This window comes from Oryzias latipes, chromosome 5, assembly GCF_053564925.1.
Source record: "Oryzias latipes strain Hd-rR chromosome 5, Olatipes_Hd-rR_3.1".
NCBI lineage: Eukaryota > Metazoa > Chordata > Actinopteri > Beloniformes > Adrianichthyidae > Oryzias > Oryzias latipes.
Genome location: NC_136241.1, coordinates 9850306 through 9871279, shown reverse-complemented (window position 1 = coordinate 9871279; position 20974 = coordinate 9850306). Strand labels below are relative to the sequence as shown.

The 20974-nt window shown below is 43.0% G+C and overlaps 1 protein-coding gene across 1 annotated transcript; it reads left to right on the top strand.

Annotated features, from left to right (window-relative positions):
- The first annotated feature begins 1828 nt into the window (after positions 1 to 1828).
- Positions 1829 to 20429, top strand: brpf3a (bromodomain and PHD finger containing, 3a). Its single transcript, XM_004068741.5, has 13 exons — positions 1829 to 2323; positions 6803 to 8309; positions 8450 to 8606; positions 9055 to 9186; positions 9831 to 9959; positions 10052 to 10364; positions 10449 to 10778; positions 10897 to 11436; positions 11516 to 11588; positions 16654 to 16736; positions 16824 to 16921; positions 16997 to 17151; positions 18771 to 20429. The coding sequence occupies exons 2-13, from the start codon at positions 6814 to 6816 to the stop codon at positions 18952 to 18954; spliced, it is 3690 nt and encodes a 1229-aa protein (XP_004068789.1). The 5' UTR covers positions 1829 to 2323; positions 6803 to 6813; the 3' UTR covers positions 18955 to 20429.
- The last annotated feature ends 545 nt before the right edge of the window (positions 20430 to 20974 follow it).

The following is a 20974-nucleotide window of genomic DNA, read 5'->3' as shown; positions in this document are numbered from 1 at the left end:
AAATCAGAACTTTACATGACAAAATTATGTAATATAAAACTCCTTTCAAAACGAATTACATTAAAGCCTTTGCCATCCCTCAAGCCTGAAACATTTACTTTTACTAAAACGAATTGCCCTAATTTTTGTACCTCACCTTTAAGAGAACATTGTCCAAATGAGTTAAACTAAATGTTATAATAAAATAAAAAACACTGAAATGTGTTTTTATTCTACACTTACAAGTTTAAAAGTTTTTAACATGTAAATGTGTCTGCTTTATATCATGACTTCAATCACAACTCTCTAATTTCTGTTACAAAAAAGCAGAAAAATTATGTAATTGTAAATAGGTTTTGTTTAAAAAAATGGCTAAATAAACAAAAGAAAAATATTGTATGGTTATAAGGCAAATACAACATGACCAACAATGACTGATTCAATTCAATTCAACTTTATTTGTATAGCCCAAAGTCACAACAACAGTCGTCTTGATGGGCTTCGTATCAGTAGATACGAAGATACGTAGATCAGTGGATATGTTGCAGAAATCCATTTTCATGTTTACTCCTTATGAGCCAGAATGCTAATAGAAAATAAGAAATTTTGTTAACGCATGTTCATAAATAAATACTAAGATTGTGGTAGACATTTTAGATATTTAAGAACCCTTAAATGTTTTTTTGAACTCCTCCATATAAATTATTTACTATTTATTAATTCAAATTATATTTTTATCTGTTTCAATTATTGTCAGATAAATGAATCTCTATAAACACATTTAAACAAAAATAAAAACAATTTCTTTCACAATTATTATTACTGTCTATGAAATTCTATTTTATTTTTTAAGAAAGTATGTTGCATAAAATAGAATAAAATGACGTTATGCCTTGTTTTCACATTTCACATTGCCAGAAATGTCTTGACCAGGGTTCTGCCATCTTCAATGCTAAAAGAGCCACTTGGGTTGGTTTATTACCAACCAAAATCCAGTGAGAGACACAAAGCACCACTTTATTAAAAAGAAGAATACACTTTAAAAATCTTTTTGTGACTGTTAAGTAGTTCAATTATAAGATTTATGTTTTGCATTTTTACAATAATTGAATTATAACAATGTTATATATTTCTATATATATATAAGTATTTTAATTTATTTTACTCTTGACAGCACTGTATCCAAGTGCCTTTCAAAATAAAACACACCCTATGTCAAACACGATTCTCTTGCTGCAGCAGATTTACTTGAATTAAAAAAGCAAGAAAGTCAGGGATGGCATTTATGACTTTGCTGGTCCTGCATCCTTTTTCTCAATTTACCATCAAATATAAAAATGACAGCACTGGTGTAGAATCCAATTTAATTTATTTTCAAAAATATACACATGAAAATGCAAATTATATGCTTTAAGATCTTTGCCTCTGAACAGCAATTAAAAGATTATGTGTAGCACACGATTGTATTTCCTTTAAATGTATTCTAAACCACCACAAACCTTAACGAACTGAAACAAATTTAAATAAAACTACAAACCCATTATAGAGGCATAAAACAGCCAGATCTGGTTTTGGAGCCTCAAGGTGCAGTCCCCTGGGCTAAACACTGCATGTGTACTCAAGGTGAATGGATGTTATTACTAATATAATTAGTTACTAATAAATAAAGGTAAATTAGAATGCTAAAATGGTCTTATAATTTCTTTGAACGAGATACGTTTTGGTTGAAACTGTGGTGTAAATGAAAAAAAAAAGTTTTTTGTTAAGCTTACTTTCTACTTTACAGACTTTGGGATTGTTTTTCAAGTGACGTATTCAGTTGAAAGCGAGCTGCTCGTGGAAGGCGCGCAGTTAAGGTCCCGTTGTCTTTCTCACCGCATCGTTCTGTGGTGAAGTGCACGAAGAGTCCGGTGGATTTGGTTCGTCTCCCTGACCAATCACAGAGCGGTGCGCGTTGCGTGCGCGGTACAGCGACGAGCTCCGATTGGCTGAAATGTTTTTTTCTAAAGGGGCGTATTTCTCAAGCCATCTTGACTGAATATTTAGCCTCATCCAAGGGACATTTATTTGATTTCTTCGAGATTTTTATGTCCCCAAGTTTTTAATTATAATCGTTCCAAAGGTTTAACCAAAGTCAATTAAACTGGGTCGAGTGCGTGTCTTGAACCGACGTAACGGTGGAGAAGTGGGGCGTTGAAAATGCCGCCGTCGCTCCTGAAATTACCGGCCAGCTAAGCTAACGGCTAGCATGTCCGCCTTGGTGGTTGGAGACTGTCACTAGCTGACATTTAGGCAGTTGCAATTTTATTTGTTGCCATGGCACTGCAGGAGACGGCGGTTGGAGGTAAAACACCTGTTTTTTTCCCTCTCGATTGTCGGAACTATTCCTAAATTCCAAGTTGTTAGCCACACGACATCCGTGTGTCCTGTCCGACCGTCTAACGTTATCACATCAGCAAAGACAGCCCTTTTGCAAGGGTCTGGAGCACAAAGAAATACCTGATACGTTGCACATTGCTGTGTCGTGACCTAATGTTAACATGCCGTTAATTGACGCATTGAGGCATGGTTTCATAGATAGTAACTTTTCTCTGTTTGCATATATAATTGGGCTGCTAATCAACTTGCAATACAAGCGCCGTCTCTGCTGTTGTGCGCCTAAAATGGCTGACAGATGTTAGATATTCGGGCTGGTATTTACTGCACTGCAACCTAACTATGCACAGCAACAAGGGCGGGGGGAAGAGGGAAGAAAAGAAAACCGCGCGAGCTCGCCTCTCATTGGTCAGAGCGCAGTACATCCGCATTACGGACCGTTTTTTAAGCCAATAGAAAGAAGGTTGTCAGGCACGTATGCAAATAGCACATGCTACTGTTGCCGTTCCAACACACAGTCAAGGCTGTAAATGTAGCAAGGGAGCTTGATTTGGCCCTCTGCATTAACATTGTAGACATTTATATATTCATTTCTCACAATTTTTAACGCTATGTATCCACAAATAACATTTTAAATTATCAAAAGTGTTTGGTTGAAAGTTTTTGGTAGTTATAAGGGTTGGATCTTTTGGAATACAATGTATAATTTCTGGATTATAACACTGTTAGTAATTGTATTTTCTATTTTTTTATTTACTTGAAACAATCCATTTTGAATGATCAGAATGTGTTTTAGTATTTCAACAAACATCTATTTAGAATAGAATAGAATGCCTTTAATGTCACTACACATGTACAATTCGCATCACACGCGCATACAGTGAAATGAGAGCTGCTCACTGTTCAGTGCAAACATGCATGAGAAAATGAATTTCACAAAATAATAAAATAATTTCACAAAAAAGAAAAGTACAATTTACAAAAGTACAAAAATGTACAATACATTTTTTTTGCTGAGTAGGTTTTACTTTCCGCAGAGAGGTAGGTAAAAATAAAAACTGCTATGCCCATGATAGCAGACATATATTGCACTTAATATATTGCACATGATGAGATTATATTGCACATAATGAGATGGGGTTGACATGATGAGATGCGCATAGTAAGAGAGAGGAGAAAGAGACAGAGAGACATGGGTTTGTGGGTGCGTGTGGAGCTGTCATTGTCAGTTCAGGATGGCTATGGCTTAGGGGAAAAACTGTTCTTAAGGCGGTTTGTCCTTGATCTGATGCACCTGTAGCGCCTTCCCGAGGGCAACAGGTCAAACAGTCTAGAGCCAGGGTGGGAACTGTCTTTTATGATCTTCCCAGCTCCGCTAAGACAGCGGGAATAGTAGATGTGCGATAGTGAGGGGAGGGGGGAGCCGATGATCCTCTGAGACGCTTTGACTACCTTCTGCAGTCTCTCCCTGTCCGCCATAGTACAGCTGCCATACCACGTTGTAATGCAGTACATCAGAAGGCTTTCAATGGACGTACGGTAGAAGGTTGTCAGCAGGCTGGGGTCCAGATTGTGCTTTCTGAGGACCTGCAGAAAGTGGAGTCTCTGCTGGGCCTTCTTGATGACCTCTGTGATGTTTTCTGGCCAGGAGATGTTGTTGGAAAATACAACTCTCAGAAACCGGAAGGTGTGGACCCTTTCCACACGCTCTCCGTTGATGTAGAGGGGAGCTGGGTCGGTGTTGTGCCCCCTGAAGTCCACGATGATTTCCTTGGTTTTCTTGGTGTTCAGAGCCAAGTTGTTGTCAGAGCACCAAGTTACCAGCTTCAGGACCTCCTCCCTGCAGGCTGCCTCGTCTCCCTTTGAGATGAGTCCGACGACTGTGGTGTCATCAGCAAACTTTACGATGAGGTTGCTGTCGTGCTGCGGACTGCAGTCGTGGGTGTAGAGGCAGTACAGGAGGGGGCTCAGCACACAGCCCTGTGGGGAGCCCGTTTGGGTGTGGGGGAGAGGTGGGGGCCCAGCCTCACAGCCTGGGGCCGGTCAGTGAGGAAGTCCTATATCCAGGCACATGTGAGGGGGGGCAGGCCTATAGTGTCCAGTTTTCTGATCAGTATGTCCGGGATGATTGTATTGAAGGCAGAGCTATTGTCCACAAAGAGCATCCGGACATAGCTCTGCTGCTCCTCCAGGTGGCTCAGTGCTGCATGCAGGGCTAAGGCGATGGCATCCTCTGTAGACCGGTTTGTGCGGTATGCAAACTGGTGGGGGTCGAGGTCTGGGGGGAGGTGATCATTGATGTGCTGGAGGACCAGTCTCTCAAAGCACTTCATGACAACTGGAGTGAGCGCCACCGGACGGTAACCGTTGGCGCTGGAGATGGGAGATTTCTTCGGCACTGGGATGATAGTGGCAGATTTCAGACAGGAAGGTATCACTGCCTGGGCCGGGGGGGGGTTGAAGATCTCTTTGAAGATGGGTGCGAGCTGAGGAGCACATGCTCTAAGCACTTTGCCAGGAACTCCATCTGGGCCAGCTGCCTTCCTGACGTCGTCCTCAGTCAGAGTTAGTGGCGTGATTGGAGAGGTGGAGTTGTAAGGATTCAGTGGTTTAGTTTTCTTTGTCATGTTTTTGGTTTCCTTGTCAGTCACTCTAGGTTCAGGTTCATGATCCACAGCTGTCTTCAGTTCAGTTAATTACCCTCAGCCTATTTAAGTGTCTTGGTTTCTGTTCATCCTTGTCAGGTCAACTGCTCTGTTTTGTCACAGTTTTGTTTCCCCTCATAGTTTTGTCATGTTTCAATTTGCTAATTAAATGTTTTAGTTCCTGTCATCAAGCTTGGTCTCCTGCATTTGGGTCCTCCACCACCAGTTCGTGACAGGAGCTGGATGAGTTTGGGGGTGGGGCCGGTGCGGCAGAGTTCTGTTGTTTTGGAGCTTCAAAGCGTGCGAAGAAGTTGTTCAGCTCCTTTGCTAGCGCTGCATTCAGATGGTCTGTAGTTACTTGACAGCCCCTGTAGTTGGTGATGTCATGTATGCCCTTCCACACCTCCCGCGTGTTGTTGCTGGACAGATGGGACTCGATGGTCCTCCTGTGGTCCATCTTAGCTTTTTTGACCCCCTTTCACAGGTCAGCTCGGGCAGCGCTGTACAGAGCTCTGTCGCCTGACCGGAAGGCAGCGTCGCTGGCTTTGAGGAGTTTGCGGACTTGGTTGGTCATCCAGGGTTTCTGGTTAGGGAAAACCCGGATGCTTTTGTCTACAGTCACATTTCCAACACAGAACTTGATGTAGTCCAGCACCGTCCTCGTGTGTGTTTCCAGCTCCTGGTGTTGAAACATATTCCAGTCCGTCTGCTCAAAGCAGTCTTGTAGTCTGTTAAGTGCATCATCAGGCCAGGTCGTTGTAGTTTTTGTGGTGGGCCTCCCACTACGCCTGAGGGTGGTGTAGGCTGGGGGTAACAGGAGGGAAAGGTGGTCTGACTGCCCAAGGTGGGGAGGGGTATTTCTTGTGTGATTTTTTTTTATTATTTTTTTTCAATTAACATTGTTTCTAAGCTGAGTATTGTAAAAGCGTTTAAATAGTTTTACCTAAAATAAATACTTGAAAAGAAAGTCATTTGTCAAATCTTAGTTAAACTTTCACAAGACTTGGATGTCGTGAAGCTTCGTTTAATAATTGCTATTATCCACTGTCAATGTAAAATGTTAACATTTAGTTGCAAGTTTTATAGTTTATTATTTATTACTTTTGTAGTCCTTGTTAAATTTGGATGTTTGTCTCATTGCTGGATTTCACCATTCCACTATTTTTCTCTGTCGTGGGATAAAAAAGTTTTCTTACTTTCTGCCATTTTTAACAAAATGAAAAAATACATTTAGTTCAAAAGTCTGCCTTAGTTACACACAGGATTTAGCTTTTTTAATATGTATAGTTCAAGATTACCAGAACAGAAATTAAAAGTGTTATTTATTTATTTATTTTTGCTTATAAACATTTAGCACTGCATTCATATTCTCAGGTTTTTTTTTAATGCAGACTAAGCCAAAGTTTTAGACTGAGAAATAACAGACTTGGCGTTACCACATCACTTGGGTTATGGCTGTTTTTTAACCCTTGTGCTATCCTAGGCACTTTAACATTGGGAGTTGGGTCATCTAGACCCACTAGACAGTGCTCTGAACCTTTTTTCTTCAATGATTTGTGATCTTCACTGGTGTCCATGGATTACATGAAATCTTTCCACCTTTATCCACCTTTGTCATGGTAGGAAGAACACGTCAATGTAAGGGTGGGGTCATCTAAGATGGCACAAGGGTTAAACACACAAAATCATGGAATCTGTAACACATTATAGTGATTCTACAAACATTTTGTTTAATTGATTTGATCACAAACAGCTTTTAATAATCTGATTAAACGTTTTCGTTTGGTCCCTACAAATGCTAGAGTGAAGTCCCATGCGGAAGGTGAAGACGTGGGAATGCAAGACAGTCCTCACTAACGTCAACATGGGAAGGGGTCGAGGCAGAGGAAGAGGAAGGGGCAGGGGATCGTCCAGTCATCTGAGGCCACCCTCACCCTACAGACTACAACTCTCTCCATCCAGGGAGACCTTGACTTATGCCCAGGCTCAGAAAATAGTCGAAGTGGACTTGGATGGAAGGCTCCACCGGATCAACATTTCCGACCCTCTGCCGGTCATTACAGAGGATGAGATGATGGCTCAGGATATTGTTGAGTGCAACAGCAACAAGGAGAACAGCGAGCAGACGCAGAGTAAGAGCAGGTCGTGGCGGAAACCTTCAAACAGTAAAAGCAGGAAGAGCGCTAAAAGTACATGTGATCAGAACCGGCGGTCGGGGTTACAGCAGCACACTGGATCGAATTATTCCTCGTCTCACCAAAGCCCTTTGCCTGAGCCCACCTTTCAAGTTCTGACTTCAGTTTCACTGTCAGAGGCTCCTCCTCTCCCAGCAGCCTACTACCGTTACATAGAAAAGTCTGGGGAGGAGCTGGACAATGTTGCAGAGTACGACATGGACGAGGAGGACTTGGCCTGGCTGGAGATGGTAAATCAGAAGCGAGTGTCTGATGGTCACGCGTCTGTATCACCAAACACTTTTGAACTTCTAATTGACCGCCTGGAGAGGGAATCCATCTTGGAGTCCCGCAGCCAGGCCTTGTCCCAGAATTCGGTTGACGAAGATGCTTTCTGCTGTGTTTGCCTGGATGACGAATGTCTCAACAGTAACGTCATCCTGTTCTGCGATATTTGCAACTTGGCCGTCCACCAGGAGTGCTACGGCGTCCCCTACGTACCCGAAGGACAGTGGCTTTGCCGCTGCTGCCTGCAGTCCCCCTCTCGCCCTGTAGACTGTGTACTCTGTCCCAACCGAGGAGGTGCCTTCAAACAAACTAGTGACGGACGGTGGGCCCATGTCGTCTGCGCCATATGGATCCCAGAGGTGTGCTTCGCTAACACGGTTTTCTTGGAGCCCATTGAAGGGGTGAAGAACATCCCCCCTGCTCGCTGGAAGCTCACCTGCTACCTGTGTAAGCAGAAAGGCAGGGGGGCATCTATTCAGTGCCACAAAGCCAACTGTTACAGGGCTTTCCACGTCACCTGCGCTCAAAAGGCGGGGCTGTTCATGAAGATCGATCCGGTTCGAGAAACGGGGGTGAACGGCACCACCTTCTCCGTGAAGAAGACTGCTTTCTGTGAGCACCACTCGCCTGTCGGGTCCCGGAGAGACGGGTCGGTAGACGAGTCCGTGGAGGGGAGGCTGGTGGGAGGGAGGGGCAACCGAGGTCAGAGGTCGTACACACAAAGTACCCCCTCCCCACCAAACAAAAAGACAGTCAAGGGCCAGAAAAAGAAGAACGCTAAAGGATGCGGCTCAACACGTCGCTCATCCATCCCTGTGCTGCTCGTACCACAAATCCCTTCTCACAGGTGGGACATCTTCTTATTCCTGATACGTTCTAGCATGTGTGGGGTACCATAAACATTCTTTTTTATTTATTTTCAGTCAGCTTTAAAAATAATTTAGTTTGAAAAGTTTGGATCTGTGTTTGCGACGTTGCTTGTTGCAGGTTAAATAAGATCTGCACAGGAGTTGAAGTCCAAAGGAAAAACCAGTTCATGCAGAGGCTTCATAACTACTGGTTACTGAAACGACAGTCTCGGAACGGCATGCCTTTAATACGCCGCCTTCACTCTCACCTGCAGGCGCACAAGACAGCCGAACAGGTAAACACACAGAGCGTCCTCACCGCTCGCACACACAGCAGAAGTGAAACTTGTTTACATTTTGCTGGAATCAAACCTTTTTGCATCTCTTTTTTTTTGTATTTAGTTCTCAAGCAGAAATCAAAACATCACACTTATTGAGATGGATTATAGATTTTCACACAATCCAGTAGATCTTAAGCAGAAAGAGGAAGATGCAGCAGCACACTGGATCTATTGGTGCAGAACTTTTTATTGTCTTACATTCCTCACAGCCTAGAAAGCGCGCACTTCCTGTAACACACTCTTGAATAGCAAACCTTCCTATTGGCTCAACCCTACACACAAACAAGGGTACTATAATTATGTAACTACTGTGTTATAGAATCAGGCTGCATGGAAAACAGTGTTTACATGTCTGAGCTGAGTCCGATCCTGCCACTCATTCCGATTTCCCTTGGTTTTCTAGAGGGAGCCTGACGAGAAGCTAAGTGCTGCTAGAGAGGAGCTGCGATACTGGCAGAAGCTGAGGCAAGACCTGGAAAGAGCCCGGCTTCTGGTTGAACTCATCCGCAAGAGGGAGAGGCTGAAGAGAGAGCAGGTGTGTCAGAGCTTGCTGAGCTTCACTTGCAGATCTAAAAAGATTTCGTTCTACCAGAGGATTATGTCATATCATGCAAACAAAACTCTACTCATTTTACTGTCTGGAAAGACAATTGTTTGGAAACAGCAAGTTGTGCGATGCCTTTTTCAGTCACTGATTATTCCGAACACACTGAGGTCAAGAGGAGGGTTTCTGTTTGCTTTGCTTCAGGATCTTTTTTTTAATTGTTGTGCTTTGGGCTACATGTGACAAATGGAAGCTCCTCACATGTAAACCTGAGGAAATATCTGGGTTTGAGGGTTTAACATAGAGTTAAATGGAGTGCTTATATAGCGCTTTAAGACCTTCTTAGAAGTCCGAAAGGGCTTTGCAGTACAGACCAAAAGTTTGGACACACCTTCTCATTCAAATGAATGAGGAGGTGTGTCCAAACTTTTGGACACTGTGACTGTGCGTCACAAATATGATCTTTTTTTGTCTAAAACTAATTCACTGTGATTACTCAGAAATGTAATTTTCATCATATATCATCAGAAAAATTCCACTAGAACATGTTAATAAACACAAAAAACACCATTTTCATCATAGTCTTAAAAGGTGTAGACGGACCCTGAGTCTCCTCTGTCAATGTGTGTTCCCAGATGAAAATCCAGCAGGCTGTCCTTGAGCTGAAGTTGACTCCTGCACTGACGCTTCTGCGATATACTTTGGACCAACTACAAGAAAAAGACACGGCCAAGATCTTCTCTCAGCCTGTCAATCTATCAGAGGTTGGTGTCTTTACACTGCACTCTAATATGTACGTTTCTAGCCCAACTAAACCAGCAATCCGCTGACATTTTTGTGTTTGTGTTTAATTGAGGTCCCAGATTACCTGGAGTTTATATCCCAGCCCATGGACCTGTCCACCATGCGCACCAAACTGGAGGGACACGCCTATTGCTCCGTTGCAGACTTGGAGAAAGACTTCAACCTCATGATTTCTAACTGTCTCAAATACAACTCCAAGGACACCATGTTCCACAAAACAGCTTTACAGCTGCAGGAGGTGGGTGGGGCCATCCTGCGCCACGCCCACAGGCAGTCCCAGAGCATTGGGCTGGACCCCAGCACTGGCATGCACCTGCCAGAGGCCCCGAACAAGCACGGCTTCTACCAGTGCACGTGGGATGACGGTGAGTCTGCAGTGGAAGTCGTGTCCTCCCTGATTTGAATCCACAGTCTGCGTTTGCTCACGTCCTCCATCTCTCTGTCTGCAGTTGATACTCTTTTGGATCCTGACAACAGAGTCCACTTGACTACAGATGAGCAGCTCAAGGCCTTACTGGATAAACTGGACATGGTGACCTCCATGCGCACTAGCGGGGGACGCACCAAGCGCATCAGGCTGCTGCGCAAAGAAATCAACGCTCTGAGACAGAAGATCAGCCAGCATCAGCAGAACGCTCCGTCTGGGAACCGGAGCAACGGCAACAATGAAGGAAAAGACGGAGAGCATGACGAGAAGGAAGTGAAGACAAAGGGAAAGAAAAAAGGAAAAGCAAACACGAATGAAGGGCTTCTGAGTAAAGCGTCAAACTTTGGGACAGGTACATATCCTTAATATTTTCAATCTTTGAACCTCTTTGAATGCAATCATCAATCAATATCTCCACAGATGCTCTGTTTATAAAACCATGCATCATTGAGTGAATTATTTTGAATCAGATGACAGTCCTCCGGTGCTGGAGCTCAGCTGCCCGGTGTCGTCGCCTCTGCCGGGGGATGCCCCTCTGGAGCCCCCCGTCTTGGGAATAGTAACGGGAGGGCAGCGGTCGCCTGGGCGTTCCTACAAACGTCAGAGGTCATCCCGCAGTGGCAGCAGAAGTCAAGGCGAAGACGAGGCGGAAATAGGGGAGACGCCCTCTTCCCAACCAGAGGCTGTCCATGAAGTCACACCGCTGGGCAAGCCCCCCACCGGGCCTCCTGTCGGTGTGGGGCGCCGCACGTCAGTTCTCTTCAAGAAAGCTAAAAACGGGGCACGAATGGTCAAAAATAAGCCCCTCCCACTGCAGAATGGGAAGACTTCGGAAGCAAAACCCAATAGGACGGACAGCACCTCCTCCAGTCCAAATGTACCACGTGTGAACAGCATCACCGCCTTACCTCCTACCCTGAATGCCCCCCCTTCCTCACACCACCTGAGATCCAGAGGCCCCAGCAGTGAGAGTGAACCTGACAAACCCCCTCCACCCCCCAGAGGACAAGGTAAGGTGGGAAATGAGAGGAACAGGTTGGAAAGGTTTCTCTTGCTTTTTAGTGTTTAAGTTGTGACTTTGTGGTTCAGGACTGACGAATGGAAAACACAGCTCTGCAGACCAGGATGAAGAGGAGGAGGAGGATGATGACTCAAACCTCACGTAAGCAAATTGCCGGCCCCTCAAAGGCTGTGTCCAAATTTACTCACTACTCCCTAATCCCTGAAAGTCCCACTCCAACTGTCTGTTGGTCTGTTAGAAGCGTCCACAGTGGTCTTTTGATTATGATTATGCAGTTTTGAGCAGAAATCCAAAAACCTGTGTCATTTTCTAGGACATAGTAACTGCAGATCAGCATTATTCATTAGAAATTCACCTCTGAGTTGTGGATGGGTACTGTTGGCACTAGGGGTTTGTATTGGCAGGAGTCTGGCGATACGATAGGTATACCAATATTTTACCGAAACGTGTTTTCTTTCTATTTTTTTAAATATGACTTTGAAAAAACTCAACCTGAATTTTAATGTCTTCCACTGTAATAAAATGGTCAAATTCGGTTTAATGATTACAATGTTAAGCAGTGCAATTGTATCTCATATATAAGTTGCGTTTACCAAAGCAAATTCATAGTGTGGGGAGGACACACTGATTCTTTCCAGAAACAAAGTGTGATGATGAGGCAGCATGACAGAACGAAGGAAAGTTTGCGATATATTGCCGAATTGATTTTTTCTTACACCCTTAGTTGGCACAAAGCAACCCCACCCCTCTTCCCTTCCCTGTTGCTGAGGTCATGCCAGAACCTTGTGGCCCTCCTAGTGTATTTTCTACGTCACAAATATGATCTTTTTCAAAAATTATTTTTTTGTCTGCTTCTGATTCACAACAATTTGAATTAAGAAATACTCAGAAATGCAATATCTAACTTTTCTTGTTATGTCGTCCGTCATCAGAGAAACGCCACAAGAACATGTGAAAAACAACAAAAACAGATTTTTTTGTCTATAGTCAGCACCAACATCACTTAAGATGTGAACATTTTACAAAGACTATTTATGAATCGATTGCATTCTCATAATAACACATTAAATTCATCTTCTTCCGTTTTGTCCCTTACGGGGTCTAAGCTGGGGCCTATCCTGGCCACTTACGGGCGAAGGCAGGGGATTCCCTGAACAGGTCGCCAGTCCGTCACAGGGTCGCAATCGCACACCCATTCATTCTCACATTCACACCTATGGACAATTTAGAGTTGCCAATTGACCTATGGAGCATGTTTTTGGATGGTGGGAGGAAGCCGGAGACCCACGCATGCACAGGAAGAACATCCAAACTCCACACAGAAAGGTCCCTGATTGATGTTTTGTTTCAGATCCCCCAGCCAGGACTTGAACTGGGAGCCTTCTTGCTGTGAGGCAAGAGTGCTAACCACTGCGCCACCGTGCAGCCCCTAATAACACATTAAATGATTTATTAAAAACATAAACAAAAATTCAAATGACAAAATTGTTCAAACACAATGCATTGTGGTCCACGTTTGCTAATCTACTGAGCATAGATCATTGACTGTATATGAGAACTGGAGTGAGTGATTGGGACACCACTCACTCCAGTGAACCATCACAAAAATGGTTTACAGTGATCCCTTGCTATAACGCGGTTTACTTTTCACGGTTTCGCTACTTCACGGATTTGCATCGTGCATTGTGTTCTGCATTCTGATTGGCTAAAAAAGTCACTCCGCTTCTTCTCTACCTGCGCGTCAATAATGTTGCAGTTTAATATGCACACGTACGTAAATATGCTTTCCAAATTACGTACATGCAAATCATCTTGCAATTTCAAGTTTCTCTAAAACCCATAGAAAAAGAGCAACACCAACTGTCAATCACTATGTTCTTCTCCCGAACAAACACACACAGCTGCACCGCAGGCTTGAGAAGGAGAAAACAGACTGAAGAGCACTGAAATACACCTGAGCCACTATTTGTCCGTTTGTACTTTGTATTTTTTTCATGATCATTTTAAATTTTCTCCCGTTTAATTCAATTACTCTCGGGTCGCGGTGGGCGGGGCTAATCTCCGCGATTTGAAGCCTTCTGTTTACATCGATGATTCAAATTATTATTTGACAGTACAGTACAGAAGTTATTTTTTGGAAAAAAAAAACGTTTTTTAAAGTACTTTGATTTGTGAAACAAATGCTTGAGCCTGTAAAATGGTTTGTTCTTTCTTTTCTATGTATAAGAGAGTATTTAATTGTATGATAATTGTTAAAAAAAATAGAGGTTTCTACTTCACGGATTTTGCCTATCACGGGTTCTTTCTGGAACGTAACCCCCGCGAAAAACAAGGGTTTACTGTACCTCCAGCTTCAACCAAGTCAAGTGGATTCAGTCGTTATTTTTTCGTGATACGGACGTCGCCATGTTGGAACCAGAAATTGTCAGCAAGCAGTGATTAGTCCGGGTTGATCTGAGTCAACATTACTATGACAACCACTTCCACCAATCAGGAGTGAGCATGTTGGAAGTCCACTCCCCTACCATTTGAGAGCGGGCTCTGGAGAATTTGCAAACGTTCGACGTCACACCACAAACCATTATTGAAGCATCAGATTGATCGGTTAAGAACTTGAATAATTTGCACTACAGAAAACAATATTTAGAAAAAAATTAGAATTAGCAAAAACATGTTAAAAAGAAGATAGGGGAGCAATGATGGGGAGGGTTCAGGGGACCTCTGTTCGGACCTCAGCGAGCTGCTGGACTCAGGAGAACTGAGACTGCCGGGAGAACTTTGCCTCCGAGCAGAGGGGCGGCTTTGGGACGGTGTGCGAGTTGGTGGATGTTAGATGCTCGCCTCCTATGTAGGTCATTTGGAGTGTAATTTAAGGAGGCGCAGTCCTAAGAAACCGTGTAAACAATCGTGTAAATTTGTGTTTCTAATCGTGTCCAGACGTAACAAAGGCTGACGTTATTGCAACATATCTACGTGCAGCCAAGGTGCAGATTGCGGCATTGCCTGCATGGATTTTAACTACATCTGAAGCTAAATGTTTGTTGTTGGCACGTATTAGCCTAATCCCAACCTTCTTCCAGGTCCATTCGGCCAAGAATAAAGCACTGACTGCACTGATTACAAAAATTATGAGCAAACAGGCCCTTAATAATAATCATAGTGATAATAAAAGCATGTTTAGAAGATCAAATCGCTCTATGCCGCTGCTCTATTTGTTTACAACAGAACTCACTATTTCTTCTTGCGGTATTTTAGATAGTTCTGTGCTTGTCCACAGGTTTTATTCTGACCTAAAGTGTGGTGTATGTGAACATTTGTTATAATATGATGATGTTTTTCTGGGCCCATATACACAGTTCAAGTCTAATCCGATCTTTGATCCGATCAAAGATATTTTGCACATGTAACCGCAGCTACTGTCACTTCTGCACAACACAAACAGTCAGAAAATCCCACTTTCTGCTTTAGTCGTGCTTCCAACAGTTACCTGCCTCCCAGACAGAGAAGCACTGAGTTATAGATTTGCCATATTATGCAGTAAATCAAATCTAATAGCTATGATTTGCTTATGTAGTACCGTAAATTCCGGACTACAAAGCGCACCCGATTACTAGCCGCACCCACCCGTTTTGACGTGTTTAACTACTTTTATACATACACAAACCGCGTCGGAGTACAAGCCGCATGTACTAGGCATCATTGTCATCCTGACAATTCACATCCTGATTCCCAGAGTAAGTGTACTTCATTAGCACACTGTGGGTGGAGTCAGCTTTGCCTCAAGATCAAGTATTTGAATACAACTACATCTGCCAAACAGCATGGAACTCTATTCTGTTCACAAGTTCCTCAGTTATGGTTTTTCTTATTTATTTATTTTATTTTTATTTTTTACTTATTGACAATCTAGGTATCATACATAAAATTACAAACAGTAACCATATAATCAACATTACATCCCTCAGTTATGATGAGGAAATTTACATCCGCGATCCCCCATTTCCCATGAGTCTTAGGGGCTAAAGGCCGGGTCAACGCCCGGCCTCGCCACACTGTTGTATGTGTTTAAGAATGAGCAAGTATCAGCAGTGCATGGAGGGGTGAACGAGAACAGCTCTCCTTCCGCTTGTGTCGCGGCAGCGTTATGGGAGTAGTAACACCAGTGAAATAAAGCAGCGGCGACTGAAAAGCGCGCTCCTCAGCGCGGCGCGTGCGTCAGAAGTTTCCTTTCACAACAAAAACTGTTGCTCCGCGTTCGCCTCTGCGCTCCGCGTTCGCCCCGCGCGCTCCTTGTCTCCCAGGGAAGAACGCTTCGTCCCCATTCTGCGCTGGACGGAGCGAATCGTGTCTGTGCAGAGCAGTCGGACTTAATACTGAACGTTTTGTGGATGAGGGGCGGATGCGTTGTTACGTGTGGGAGCCATCAGACTGCCATCGGCCCCGCAGCTCTATGTGAACGAGCAGCAGAACATGTCTCCAGCTCACACGGCGGCTGTGGGTCGGTGTGAGCTTTTCAATGCAAAATTCCGCTCAGTCCTTAGAAACCGTAAAAACGATCACGTGGATTTGTGTTTCCAGTCGTGTCCCGGCAAAATAAAGGCTGATGTTATTCCCACATATTTACGTGCAGCCAGCCGAGTCACTATGACTCAGAGGTAAATTCACTCCTGAGCATGCGCTGTTCTCTCCGTCACGCAGCTGACCGGCTTTTCCAAACCCGTTGGTGATGGTGGATTTTTTCACGCTGCTTTTAACGATTGCTTTTAACTTGAAAGCTTCATCATATTGTAGCGGCGATCACGTGCACGTTGGGTCTATAGGCACCAAAGGATTCTGGGATGCGGCCGGGCATGCGTGTTTCGTTTTGTTGAACCATGACTGAAGTGTCTAAGACCTGAAGTCAAGTCCATGCTGTTTGGCTGCTTAGAGGTGTGTTGAAAATCAAATGACTTGTGTTTGGTGTTAGATAGAGAATTCAAACCTTTCACTGAGTCCGAAATTATGTACATGGCGGCCGCCAATTAAATCCATAAATTGGCCGCGTCACTGAATAAGCCACAGGGCTGTAAGCGCAGGAAAAAAGTAGCGGCTTATAGTCCGGAAATTACGGTATGTTAAGAAAATTTCCAAGTGCCTTTTAGATTTCTCTTAGAGGAATCAAGTTTAATTAGAGAGTTTATCTGAAAGAATCCTGTTTCTTCTGCAGCGTCTCCCCTCCAAAGCGTAGCAGAGGTAAACCGGCGTTGGCTAAAGTTCCCAGCAAAGAGAACGGAGACGTCGCCGAGTCCGGTGTGTATCACTGCCCAGCCAAAATCCTGGACTAGTTTCTGTGGAGTCGAGCCACCTTGTAAGTGTTTTGGGTTATCCCGTTCACAGGAAAGTCTACACTCCTGTCTTTAGATAGTGAGACTGAACTTTCCCCGCTGGACTTAGTTTGGGCAAAATGTAGAGGATATCCTTCATACCCAGCGATGGTGAGGAAGAACCAAATCTCCGTTTGTGTGTTTTTTTGAATGATGTTGTGTTGCTGAGATGATCCATCACTGCAGATTGTAGATCCAGACATGCCTCAGGAAGGACTCCTCCACAACGGCATCCCCATTCCAGTGCCTCCTGTGGAAGTGCTCAAACTGGGCGAAAGCAGGGAAACAGAGGAAGACCAGAAGCTCTTCCTGGTGCTCTTCTTTGACACTAAACGGACCTGGTAAAGTTCCAGCAAACCTGCTGAATGCCACAATGTTTTTTTGTGCAATTAATTAATCATGACCTGTAATTAATTCATCTATTTGTAATCACAATTATCTTTAACCTAATAATTGCTGTAAAAAGCCTAATTTTGAGATATTTTCATTTAAATTCATGACATTGTGGTGCAGGAAAAGATCAAAATGCAACATAAAAAACTAGCTTTATTACGTTTTCCTATTATAACAGCAGCCTTTACTTTTAAACCAACAAAAGGTATTTTTTTCAATCTTGAACAGTTAAGAAAAAACAAAACACAAGAACAAAACATCTGGTCCAAAGTGCTCAAACTCAACACATAAACACAGTAGGAACACTTGTTTGAGCAATCCCCAAAAATATTGATCTCAAACTCCTTATTGAGACCATAATATGTTGACAAACTTTATTCTAAAATAGGGATGTCAAACTCATTTTCACTGAGGGTCACATCAGCACAGTGGCTGTCCTCAAAGCACCAGATATAACTTATACATGTAACTAAATGTAATGAAAAATAAATGTAACTACTCCTTAATGTTAAACAACTCATTTATTTATTAATTCTAACTTTTTAAAGTGACAACTACAGTTGCATAGAAAACATATGTTTGCTTGTTACTTTAGCATAAATCCTTTTAAATATGATTCTGTCAGGTTAGGTTACATGGACAGTGTTTAAGTCCTAACGTATAGTTAACCAATCCCATATTTCAAGTCCAATTCCCCCTAGATATGAATAAATACTCACCAATTTTTATTTTAAGAAATTGAAAAACTTTTATGCTGTCGTGGGCCACATAAAATGACATGGCGGGCTACATTTGGCCCCCGGGCCTTGAGTTTGACACGTGTTCTACAGTTTACCGTCCGATGGGTTCAGCCCTGCACCGTCCCATTCTTTTATAAGAAAGAATTTATCGTTATCATGATATCAAGCTGTGCAATACGCATATTGTAAAAGGCGGAAAAAATTGCGATAAATGGCAACCTTAACCCTTGTGCTATCTTAGATGACCCCACCCTTACATTGACGTGTTCTTCCTACCATGACAAAGGTGGATAAAGGTGGAAAGATTTCATGTAATCCATGGACACCAGTGAAGATCACAAATCATTGAAGAAAAAAGGTTCAGAGCACTGTCTAGTGGGTCTAGATGACCCAACTCCCAACGTTAAAGTGCCTAGGATAGCACAAGGGTTACATGTGCTAAAACAATCGTATGGCAGCTTGAAGTATTTAATGAATTTAACAAATATTTAACAAATAAATCCTCTTCATGCATTCGGAGGAACTCCTTTACATCATTGACCAATCGGATGGAACCCTTTTATGTTAGATGCTCACCTCCTATGTAGGTCATTATGAGTGTAATTTAAGTTATGTTGACTCTTATTTAAACTAAACTGTTGTGGTGAAATGGAAATGATGTATTCAGCTGTTTTGCTATTTCTTCATGTATCACAAGTTGTACCTTCATCGCAATATTGATCACTAATATCCCAAATAGCGAGTTCTCCTCATATCGTGCAGCCCTACCCCTAGTCATGATGAATTAAAAAAGGGGGGCGTTCATACGTTTCTTTCCTGCTTCCTAGGCAGTGGCTTCCCCGCAGCAAGCTGCTGCCGCTGGGGATGGACGACACCGTCGACAAGCTCCGCCTCATGGAAGGGAAGAAGCCCAGCGTCCGCAAGTCTGTCCACACTGCATACGATCGGGCCATAGTGCATTTAAACCACGTGAGAGGAAATCTTAACTTCACTCCCTCCAATTTTATATGAACTTTATTTTGAAATGTTTTAAAGGGGCTGCCTGGTTTCATGTATAAAAGCATCCTAATTAAATGTAGGACGGCTAAAAAAAAAAAAAGAATCTGTTTGGTGATTTTTGAAGGTGTTTTTGCATAAAATAATTGTGCCGAATTTATAGATGGCAGGGGGGGTGGGCTAGAAAGAAATGTAATAGATAAAAATTGTTTATTTATTTGTGTATTTTTTTTTCTTCTAAAATGTTTCCCAACCACTGTTGCTATGCGTTCATATGAGGTTTTTATTTTTAGGCCAAAGCCAGCTGAGACTTAAGAGAGTTGGATTCTTGTTGGAATTCAGAGGATGTTCAGAGTGTTTGCTGTTGAAATGTCACTGTGTTTAAGAAGTGTGAAAGTCCCGCTTGAATAGTTACGTCACACCTGGACTTCATAGAGGTGAGGGAAGTGGACACAAAAAAAAAAGATTTTAAAATATCCTTTAAACCTCTCTGTGTGCTTTAGACACATGAAAGAATTCTTAGCTAAACAGAGTCTTTATTAAACCAGATTTCAGATTTTTATTAGCTGCATTGACCCTGCCTTTAAACTGCTCTCAATTCAAATGTTAGGCTGATTTTTAGTACAATCCTAATCATTTCTGGGCCACTAAAAGTCCAAAAACAAAAGTCAAACATTGATCATCAATGCAGTCCGACTCAGTCCAGCTGTGATGTACTGTCTGTGAGACTTCAGGGATCTTTGTGTATTTTATTATTTTTTCCCCCCCACATTGTGGAACTGCATTAAGTTACCAGAACGCTGAGGCAGCTGGTACAGCCAGGTGGAGGTGGAGGTGAAGCCACTGCAGAGGTGGAGCCGGTTCATCTGCAGCCTAACAAGAGCTCCTGGAAAAACATGTTCCACTAGTTTGCAGGTCTGTCTGACAGACTGCAGAAGCACAAATCTTTTGTCTGTATTAAAAAAAAACACACACACACACAATGCAGCAGAACTGGAGGCTCCTGACAGGCTGATGTGGCTCAACACAACTGTGTCTTTGTGTACAACGGATACATACATGTATACAACCTCAGTGTAGTAAAAGTGCATGTGTATAGTTTTGTAAATATGTACATTTGTGTTTATATTGGCTTACATGAAGTAATTTAAGGAATGCAAAAATCAAATATAGATTTTAATTTTTATTTGTGGCAGTGGAGAGTCTGGAGAAGTCAAATATTGAGATGATTTATGTCAGATCTGAAGTCTTTGTAAGTGTCATGGTTTCCAACATGTTGATGGAACGTTGTTTAGAAGTGAGACGGCACACGACCTTAAACCCTGAAGGCAGTGGAGTTTGCACTTACAGGGGGGGAGGGGGGCATTTTTATTTATTTATGTTTTTGTTTGGTGGCACAGGACAATTTAGATCTTGATGTTTGCAGTTGATCTTTAGTCTGGCCGAGACGATATTTTCTCACACAAGAATAAATGCGGTTCCAAACAAAATACATCGGGAGTCTGTCTTCATCATTCTGACAAACGCCACCGTTAAATCTGTGGCTTTAAATGACAGGCGGGACGCTTCCCGCCTTTACCGAGCCTCAGGTCCGGTCCGAATTCCATCACAACCATGGACTGTATGAGAACTGGACTGAGTGAGTGTGAAAATGGCTTACTTCCACTTCCAACATATTCACGTCAATTCAGTTGCCTTCTTTTCGCAATACGGACACCGGCGTGCGTCGCTTTGAGTCGCCATTTCTATGAAAACCGTTCTCGTGAATCCGGAGTGAGCTTGTCGGAAGGCCACGCCCCCAACACTTCAGAGAATCTGTCAAACGTGAGACCACAAACTTTTATTGAAGAACCTGATTGGTCAGTTTATCACTTGAATAACTTGCACCCAAGAAAAAATAAAATGAAAAATTAGGATTAGCAAGAACAAAAAAAAAAGGTAACAGAGTAAGAATGGTGATTCTGACCAATACAATGACTGAGTAACAGCTGTTTATCTCTCTGTAGAAGTCTGTGGGATGTTGGCTTCTTGGAGC

Coding starts and splice junctions, on each gene's coding strand:
- brpf3a (XM_004068741.5), top strand. CDS start 6,814: ATGCGGAAGGTGAAGACGTGGGAATGCAAGACAGTCCTCACTAACGTC. Junction 16,922..16,996: donor ATCCTTCATACCCAGCGATG/GTGAGGAAGAAC, acceptor CCATCACTGCAG/ATTGTAGATCCAGACATGCC. Junction 17,152..18,770: donor TTTGACACTAAACGGACCTG/GTAAAGTTCCAG, acceptor CCTGCTTCCTAG/GCAGTGGCTTCCCCGCAGCA.